The sequence below is a fragment of the Cupressus sempervirens genome, chromosome 11 (genome assembly GCF_028749045.1).
Source record: "Cupressus sempervirens isolate cs-2001-9-10 chromosome 11, ASM2874904v1, whole genome shotgun sequence".
Lineage (NCBI taxonomy): Eukaryota > Viridiplantae > Streptophyta > Pinopsida > Cupressales > Cupressaceae > Cupressus > Cupressus sempervirens.
The window spans coordinates 288959717-288970388 of record NC_143128.1 but is presented as its reverse complement, the minus strand read 5'-3'; the positions used below and the strand labels follow the sequence as shown (position 1 = coordinate 288970388).

The following is a 10672-nucleotide window of genomic DNA, read 5'->3' as shown; positions in this document are numbered from 1 at the left end:
CCAAGATTGCAAAGGGTGAAAGAGATGATTCTAGTGACTATGAAGACTCCTCGAATGAGAAGGATAGTGATGGCCTAGACACTGATGAGGACTCTGAATCGAGCAAGAGCAAGAAAAAAACAACCAAATGGAAAGCTTCCAGAGCTCAGCTTCAAAAAGGGGTTACCAAAGTTCATTTGGGAAACCCTACTAAGTCTGAAGAATATCTTAGTTCTACCAAGGATGATATGGACTCAGATATGGAGGTTATGTACACTACTGGGAAGACAAGCTTAGCTAAGAGACAGAGGAGGGATGATAAGCCCAAGAAACCTTGGAACAAGAAAAGAAGGGAGTCGTCTTCTGAGAATGAAGAGGAAGGTGAGGAGATGGATAGACCCCCAAAGAAAAGAAGAAGCGGCCAATTCAAGAGGAGACTATGGGATATAAGGAGGACAAGGAGCCTAGTCCAACAGGGGTTTGAGACTCCCACCAACCCTGTGGAAGATCAGATGAAAGGTAAAATAACGATGATTACTGCCTCTGCTAAAGGGAGGGTGACAACATGGAAAAATATGAACATGGATAACATTCGCCTAGGGATAGGCAGAGAAACAATCAACCTACAAATTCATGAGGATTTGAAAGGGAAGGTGGAATTCCAAAAGCTTATCGACCCACCAATGTTGATCATGAGCGACTTTAGCAAGGAAGATAACATCAATGTTCTCAACAATGCTAAGAACAACTTAATGGACAACTTCAGGGCCATTAAATGGTTGTTCCACCAAATTGTTGAGATAAAAGAAAGAATGAGTCTACTGGAAGGAAAGAAGATCACTAGGGAAGGGGAGAGAGCTAACTCCAACCAGTATGTGGACCTTGCTACCTTCCTTCTATGGCCTAGAAGATAAAGTGTTGTATCTTACTAATAAAGTGGATGCCACTCAGGCTACTTTGCGGGGTGTAGCTAACCAGACCTACCATATCCTGAAAGCCTCCAATGAAAACCTCAAGGCTCTAATCAGTAGACTGGAAGGCACGGAAATGGAGAAGGCAAGGATCATTGCAAAAGAAGGGGATGTTGGAGCTAAGATAGATGGCCTAGACAAAAAGAAGAAAGTCTCTGAGTACAACAATGAGCTTACTGAGATCAAGGAGGTTGCTGGGAAGATGGACACTCTGAAGAAGGAGGTTGTGAACCTCCTTATGAATATGGATTAATGTTCTCCTAGTTTTGTTTGTCTCTTTTGCGTAGTTTCAAACTGTCCTTTTGTTGATGGCCTCTCATTGGACTTTTTTGTCGTCCTTTTTCTGCACTGTTTTTTGTTAGCTTGGTCTTTTAATGTTTTGATTGCTTGCGTTGTAAAGGGTTTTAGGCACCCTTCAAAACTTGTTTTCTTTATCAAAAACATCAACAAAATCACAATTCATTTTTATGTTTAATTTTGTGAACATTGTCCAAGTTGCAAGTTCTCATGTTGAATGAAATTGAAGTACATACTCATTTATCCACTCATTGAAGTGCAACCGATTGGGCTCAAAAAAGCTGAAAGACATGGTTTACATTCATACCAACTTGTGTCTTTTGTCAAGTGAGGGCCACTGCAAGGGAAAGGCAACCTTTGGGATGTAGCCCCTTAATGTGTAAATTTGGATGCAACAGTTAAGGATCTTACTACAATCATAAATAATTATGACAATGATAACATCATGACAGAAGGGCATATAGTGCAAGTCAAACCACTTTGGATTCAAATGATCTTGAACATGCAACATATGGAGATGATGAGGATGTGGATTTTTTCTTGTGAATCTTTATGATTTTAACTCTAAATAGTGAATATTGAATCTTGACTTATAAACATTGAATCATGGACTAAATTTTGATTTTGTGTCCAAATATTTTTCTGATTTACATTGGAATCATGAACATATGTGTATTATTATATGATATGGCTTATTTGTTATTCCAATTTGAATATGTGTGAACTATCAATTAGCATTTAGTATTTAACTTGATCAATGATGAAGTATTAAACTATCAAATGATTCAATTTTGTATATTTCTTTCATTTTTTGCAAATATGCATGCATGCACATACATCCATGCATACTGCATGCATACATGCATGCATGCATTCATCCATACATACATCCATCCATCCATCCATACATATGCATCCAAAATGGCCCAAAAAGAATCTGCGCACCTAATTCTCGCACCCACATCCACATTTGCAACCGAATTGGCAACTTAAGTCTAAATACGAAAATGCGGCCCAAGTGACCATGAAATTGTATACGGATACAATTCACAATTCTACACTTTCCCATAGGGCATTGCCATTTTCCCCAAAGGTATCTATGACCTTAAATAATGTACTACCACTAGTTTGGGTAGAAGGGGAAAATCAACCAATCCCTGTCCCCAACCAAGAAAGTGAAGAAAAGCTTGACCCAGTTCTATATTGAAGAGATTGGCAGTAAGGAAGATGCTACCTAGACTGGTAGGAAGAGAACATGGGCATGGGTGGGTTCAACCCTCAAAGATCTAATAGGCTTGTAAGCCGATAGATTGACAAAGAGCAACAAAAACTTGAAATGGATGAAATTGAGGAAGATACCAAGTATTCTATGAATGAAGATAGGGTGGGTTCAACCCTCAAAGATCTAATAGGCTTGTAAGCCAATAGATTGACAAAGAGCAACAAAAACTGGAAATGGATGAAATTGAGGAAGATGTCAAGGAGTAACCAAGGATTCTATAAATGAAGATAGCTTGTAGGGGTCAACTGGTGTACAGTACAAGAACCACTCAGACAGAACCAAGATGGCATCATTGGACCCGACTAAAGATAACATCTGGTTTTCTGCATAGACCCACCATGCTGGGAGGCTCATTCCCCGACTAAATGTCATGCTATTGCTACTGAGCTCATTGCCTTGAAGGTGAAGGTCCTTGACCTTGAAAAGATGGTAGCCATTTCCTGAAAGAGGGGCATTTCAGGAACTGGGTCAGAACATCCTCATGCCATCCCCCTTCCCCTGAAAATATGGGGATGTCCCATGGTGCCTCCTCAATTTGTGGGATGTCTCTTGGAAATGTCCCTAAAGCAGGACGCCAAGGCATCCCAGGGAGATCTTGATGTCCCCTGCAGATTACAATTTGACTTATGACTTTTTAGAGCTCCAGATTTCTTTTTGAATATACACTTCAATTTTCAGGTACTATGATCACTGGTGCATGTTATGAAATTGTTGTTTGGTCTTTGATAATTGGACTACTCTGAAATGATGAGATTGCTCAAAATCTGGTTAAGTCAGGCCAAATCCAACCCCTAAAATGCTAGGTCAGAACTGATTAAGGAACATTTGCTTTCGTTTGGAAAAAAAAAAAAAAAACAGGTATATAACTATTATCTTTCAAAATATTCTCTAATTCTGGCAGGATAATGGCATGCTTTAGGACTGGCTGATCAATTTTATGGGGAAGCATGTTAGTCATCCCAATCCATTTCTTCACCGTTGACAACATAGTGAAGTTGACCCACTATCCTAAATGGGATAATAAGTGAAGTTGACCCACTATCCTAAATGGGAAAATAAGAAACCCAAGTTGCACTCTCACAGATTTATCACCACCTCTTATCTGTAATTCTAGTAACTACCTCTACGAGTAATCCACACCATCCAACCAACTACAACAGTATTTCAAGGCCACGGTAAATCTGATTGTGCATTCTTACACAGATCCAGACCAACAAATGAAATCCCTAGCATCAGGAGGCCACAGGATTAGCATCAGTAGTTAAAACACCTAAGAAAATGATCCCCACATTAACAGGAGTTGGCTAATTAATCAGGGATCTACCCATATCCTTTCTAAATAGTAAGAGCTAACTAATATACCATGTAACTTATTGTAATCATTGATGAATTATTGTCCTGTGCTTAAAATTCTGTATCACGTATACAAGATTTTTTTTAAATATTTGCCATCACCGAAAGTCTGTCCCCACATTGCATTATCCCAAAAAACTAAGTAAAACACTCAAGTAAACATTAAGGATAACAATGAAAATGTTCTTAGGAAAAACTAATTTGACATAAATGAATCTGGAAAAAGTTTAGATTTTAGAAATGTTAATGCCTTTACCAGAGATATAAGGAAATGGCTATCCAGCCCCAAGGATACACCACTACATAAATTATAACTTATCGTGTATGAGGGCAACTTATGATGCATCTGTGCATCCTAAGGACCGGATAGCCATTTCTGATATTATATATATACATAGTCTATGCATGTGTTCTGTGGTATTTGCATACTGGCTGCAACTTATGAATCGGTGCATCCTAAGGACTGGATAGCCATTTTGGATATGTATAATATATAGTCTATACATGTGTTCTGTAGTATTTGCATAATGGCTATTGCCTATCACTTTAAGTTGGAGCTTCTGTCATAAGTTTATATCTGAACTTCATATCTGTCATACTAAGTCACAAGGTTCGAATTCGAGTTCGAATTCGGGAACTATAAAATTCGGATGAAGTTCGACAAGGTAAGAAATTCGAAAAAAAATTTGTATAATTTATTTATTTTAAAATATAAATAATATATCTACCAAATTATCAAATAATTAAACATAGCTAAATAGATTAGAAATCGTTACATGTATACAAGAATATAAATATAAACCACAACGCACACAAGAAATTGAAGAAATAAGTTATTGGTTGAGATGGGTTATTGCTGCTTATATAGATGATTGAAGGTCTATTGCACAGTTTTCTCAAATTAGTGAGCTCCAGGTTGGAAAGCATGAAAAAACACCCATTGTTTTAAGGCTATCTTACTTTATTGCCATAGAGCATAGGAGACCCTGTTTGGTGATGACCATTCGAGGTACCTAGTCTGCCGCGGATATCATGACATGCCTGAACCCTCCCAGTAGAAAATATGATGCAAAGGGGGGTCGAATTGGCAATACTCCCATTCTGCAATACGTACTCTTTACTAGCATATGGTGGGTACATAGTCACTTGTTCAAGCATGGATAACAGATCATCCTTTCTATCACAGTTACCGAAATCCACTCCTAATCTGCTCATTATAGACCTTCTTCGATGGAAGAAGTATTCTCCCATATCATGTGCTTAGCTGATAGAGTGACTTTGAATGGAACACACCTGACTTGTTCGGCAATCGAGCCAGCAAAGTAAAGAAACCCAATAAATTACCTGTCAAGTGCATTTAAATACAACAGCAGAAATGATGGTATTACATTTTTCAGAAGCTCAAACCCGTATATGAATATGAACATGGCCTTGCTACTACTCTTCTCAGGAATATTCTGTGATGTGTAGAATGACATGATCTAATTAACCTTAAACGTGGGAGGCCCTGGAAGATGGCGCTGCTATCAATGAAATGAGAACATATGAATGCTTATAAGAAGCAGGCTAAACAGATGAACTATGTCATGAGTTGTTTGAGCTATCAGTCAACTGTGTTCGTGGTTTAATGTACATCTTACTCAGAGATACTGAATGAATTAAAGAGGGAAGGTGTCAAAGAGTTTGATGTAATGCTGATGAAGTCTTGACAGCTAGCTATTTCACCTTAGGCGCACATCGCATACAGAAATTAGACATGCAGACGGCCATCAGACCATGTGGACATAACCGAGACAGGTATCACAGGAACAATATTAATATTTGGGAGCATGATACATATGATGGACAGGCTCCTCATTTAAAATTGATTCAAGGCTACTGGTATCACATCTCAATATAGTTTATACATATTGAACTAATGCAAATCAAATTGATCCTGATATGAATCAAAGGAGTGGGATTTAAACAGCAGACCCTCTTTCGTGCAAGTTCATATAAAAGCGATTTCAACGTTGTGTCTGAATTGTTGAATAACTCAGAATATTGAATCTATTTATGGACAAGGTAGGCCATGAATACAAATGAATGCTGCCATCGAATCACTTAGATATTATTCACATTGGTAGATTAGATTTGATTTGAGATCCAATTTGTAATTCTACGTATCTCACCTTTATTGCAAAAAATTGCAATGGGATCGAGCACTTAAATTTTTTTTAATATATTAGATTTGCTGAAAGATACTCAATCTAGAATGTACCACAAACCACCTCTAAAACCAGTTAGTTGTTTTAAGCGGACAGGTTTTGGATGAAATCTCCACCTATAATAGCCTATCGGCTAATTAATATTTAATCATTTCAAGCATTCACATTACTTTATTTTGATAGAGTTTAAAGATCTTGCCAACTTATAACTCACAAAAAATTTAATTCGCTATAGAGAAGCTTTGAACCAAGTCATAAGGGTTTAAGGAAGGTTCACCCGCCTAGGTTAGCGAAGCCTAAAGTACAGGGAATTGAATCAGGAGATTATTCCTGTTCATTGGCCAAAACTAATTGAGTAATCCTATTGGAGAATTGACAGAGCTCTTGAATTTCCAATCTATGATTTTGGGAACCAACAGAGCATTCTTTAACAAAAATAGAAGAATCTCTAGACAATTATAATTTCTTTGTAAGGAAGATATTCTTATTGTTTCTCAGAAGCTAGAAGTCAATACTTTGGAGAGAGAAAAAAATAGAGGATGGGTTCTATTACATTTACTAGTTTTAGATGGCTAATCTCTAATAGGAGAGGCAAAGTTTGAAAGAAGAGAAGGCAATGCAAAAGAGAGCTTTTGTAAAGTTTATTGCAATTAGACTTCATTCATTATACATTCACCTTTTAAGTTGGAGTAAGGATTCATGAAACAATAGTTTTCAGTACTCTCTTGAGAGAAAATGCGCGCAAAGTGAGGATACTGTTCCTAAGATTCAAGAAGACAGGCATGATACCATATATTATTGTGTTAGATTGAGATATACCAAAGATGAAAGTGATTTAAAAATCTTTATTAGGGTCTTCTTTGTACTCAAATTTTTCTTTGACACTGTGAGCGGGATTTAGAAATGTTATGGAGAGCCACCTTTTGTAATGAAAACAGGTTGTCTGACATTTATGCCTTTACTGGACATATTCATGTTTGTTTGGATTCATGGGGACCAAATACCATTTAACTTTTGAGTTAAAAATGAATCAGCACAGTTAGAATAAGCTACATCAATGAGTTTTGTACCAAATTCAGAAAACATAAACTGAATAGATATAAAAGAATTGTACCAACTAGTAAAGAGAATATCATATCCTTGAATCTCTCTTAAACTACGGTCAAGGGTGTGTTGAAAATTGTTCAAGAATTGCTTTGGGGCAATGCATCAAATTCCTGCTGCCTGTTAAATATTCTATGCTAGCAAGTTCCATTACAAGTTTTGAGAAGAAAACCTAGGAGTTTAGTCAATGAGTTTGGTACCAGCTTCAGAGAACAAAATCTAAAACAAGGTATATAAGAATTGTACCAAATAATAAAAAGCATACTATATACTCGAAGCACTCTTAAACTGCAGCCAAGGGTGCTATGTAAGAATTTCAAGAACTGCTTTGGGCCAATGCATCAAAATACTGTTGCCTGTTAGATATTCTATGCTCATAAGTTCTATTACAGGTTTTGAGAAGATAACCAAGGAAGCAAAACAAGATAATGCCAATAGCATTTTATAAACAAAAAACAAAGATATTATAGGGCTAATCAGTAACTGTGCACAAAGAAGATGGAACTATGAGTCCAGAAACCTTTTCAAGGCATGTTGCATTTACAAACCTACTAAAAATGCAAAAAGGAACAAGAAAAGAAATAGCTTATTTACTTGAGCTAAGAAAAATACTAATGTTTTGTAACCCATGGTTAGATACGTAGGTTTGGTCAGTACAGAACATTGCCTTCTTAACCGATATATTCAGATTTTTTCTGTAAGATAATCTTCGGAAAGAAAGAGAATCCTACAGGAATACCCAATATTGACCCTTAACAATCTACATATCACATGGATTGCTTTCAATACAAGCCTTCATGTGCTGGAAATAATTATACACAAGAAAGTCATCTAATCGGTATTCTTAAAATGGCCATTCTTTCAATCATTACTGCAACTATGGATTTACCTGAATTTGTCCAGAAAGTCCTCCAAATCTTGGTGAGAAAAATGTTCTCTCCCACTCTCATCTTCCTTGCATCTTGCAGCAAAGTAGAAGATCAACCAAACTATTAAAAAGTATGTCTGCATTAGAGTTATTGTAAAAGCTGAAAAGAACTGTCCACCATGTTTCTTGAGAATCCAACCAAAGCTTCGTCCACAGAAAATAGCTTCAACAACTTTAATTATAGCAGCTTCAAATGCCATGTTCTTTACCAGATTCCAGCCTTTATTCAAAGCTTCACGACCAGTATATTCTCTTTCCATAATGGCTACCCAGCACCCCACGATGTAAGTACTATAAATCAGCCAGTCAAACAAATACCGAAAACTTACAAAAGCCCCTATCCGTAAAAACATACCCATGCCAGTCGCCAAATCATCCTTCCATGGAGCCAAGAAAGAAAAGGGCATGACTGACAACCTATATACCAATTTTTCAATCTGATTCTTCTCCAAGGCCTCTCCAAAAAAAATCTTAGCCATGAATTGGGTCTGAAGTTCTTGAAGAAACCCAATAAATATCGCAAACCACATTAACTTCCAAATGCCAGACCTCAGGCTTGATCTAAGTGATTGCTTAATTGAGGCTTTCTTCCCGACATGAGTACTAGTGACAGTAAAGGCTACAACTCTGAGAACAAATGCAACCTGAAAGGTAACAACTAAGAGAATAACAAAGGAAACTAGCAGAATAATTGACAGCACGAGAGCCAAAGTCTTCTCTGCTCCAGGCGGAATTGCACCTTGATCAAATATGCCTGTAGATGATGAGGTCCTAGCTTTCTGCTTCAGCAATTTCTTAGCAATATGTTTCTTGCTTTCATTCCCAAACCTATGAACTATTTTCAGTGACCCTACTAATGGAGATCCAATTATCTCACCACCATCTTCCAAGGCATTTCCATCTAAACCACCTGCACTATCTGGTTCATTCTCCAATTCGGCGTTATTTTCATCTTGTGTAATTCCTTGTTTATTGAAACTTCTTTTGTGGGCCGTCCCAGAATCAATCTCTATATGATTAAGGTTTTCATTGGGGGTCATATCAGATTCATCAAGGTCTTTGCTATCTTCTGATGGGTTTTCTTGAATGATATTTTCAAAGGGGGCATATTCTGATTCTGCCGGTAGTTTGTCAGTTGTTTCTGGTTCATTGGGTTTGACATAAGCATTTGCATCTGATTCATTCGGTTTTTCATTTTGGACTTTCTCTATTTCATTGGATTGCTTACTTTTTTCTACTATATTGTCAATTACTTGATCTCCTCTCTCACTGAGTCCAATTTTCTGGCCCGCGGCCTCTACTGCTCTATCTTTTTCTGCTTGACTATATTCTTTCTGTGCCAATCCCGCACTAGTTCCATTGATTGTGGATGTGGGTGCAAAAATTGCAGATAGGAAACGACCCAACAAAGAATCTACACCCCCCTGCTTTGCTCCATTAACCTCATCATCTGAGTGGATTGGAAAAAGGGATTTTAAATGGAAATCAAAGTCAACCGAAAGTCTGGTATCGTTAAAATTTAAGGAAAAACCAGACAGATCGGTAGCACGCTCAATACCAGTTTCGTATACAGAAGACAAAAGAGCTATGCTTAAGAAAACCCAAATACTTGCCTTAAATGAGAACGCCGCTTGTTTGAACAACTGAGAGGTACTCTGCAGCTTCAAATCTGCTCTTGCCATTCTTTAAAATCCTTAAATAGGTTTTCTGAAATTCCCCTGTAAAAATAAATCAGAAATACGCCTGTCGAGCATCGTTCAAACTACCCTCGTCTGTACCAGAGCTAGTAAACAATCATGAAAGCACTTTTTCCTCGCTGTCTTTACGAGGAGTGATTATCTCGAAAATATAGAGGCGACAAAAGGTGTTAATTCATTTTTAAGAGTCTCCCCGTCCCTTTCCCTCTCCAGAATAATCTTCTGCTTTGCACAATTACCATAAACAATTTCAGGAAGTCTTCACCATACCATATCTATTTGTTCCATATTTTGACAAGTTAAGATATTGCTCAATTTATGTTTCTTTGGTGTCTTTTTCCCCATTATTTATTTATTTATTATTAGTAGTAGTAGTAATTGTTTGTATTTTGTATTCGCAATTAGCCCTGCGTACTCGGTCTCTCCCATTCCTTATTCTTATTGTCGGTTTCAATTGTAAATTGGTTGGTTTAATCGTCTCTTATGGGATATGTTGAATTGTTTTTTGAAATGACTAAAGAGCCATGCCCATAAGAGGGAATTAGTCATGGATGAATAAAATTGTCGTTTTTACAATCTTCTCCCATGTTTTTAGATGTATGGGATATTACAAGAAAGAAAAACAAAGGTTTATAGCTTAAAGGAAATATAACATAAAATAACATACAAATAAATTATAGTTTAATTTGGGACAATAAAAGTAATAGAAGAATTTGTAGCAATTAAAAGATCATTTTCTTATTAATACAAGAGTAGGGTCTTAACACAAAATATTTCTAATTAAGAACTAAAGATCGAGAGATATTTACTTAACCAGAATCATTTGGCATATAATCATAGTGTTAAGAGTCTTG

General features: G+C 36.9%; 1 protein-coding gene across 1 annotated transcript; it reads right to left on the bottom strand.

The window, feature by feature from the left end:
- Positions 1-7633: 7633 nt before the first annotated feature.
- LOC149529241 (uncharacterized) lies at positions 7634-10101 on the bottom strand. The gene has a single exon (XM_089809564.1). It carries the CDS (start codon positions 9801-9803, stop codon positions 8079-8081), a length of 1725 nt encoding a protein of 574 aa, XP_089665690.1. The 5' UTR covers positions 9804-10101; the 3' UTR covers positions 7634-8078.
- Positions 10102-10672: the final 571 nt, after the last annotated feature.

What these genes read in the sequence shown, in the direction of transcription:
- LOC149529241 (XM_089809564.1), bottom strand. Translation starts at nt 9,803, where the DNA reads ATGGCAAGAGCAGATTTGAAGCTGCAGAGTACCTCTCAGTTGTTCAAA.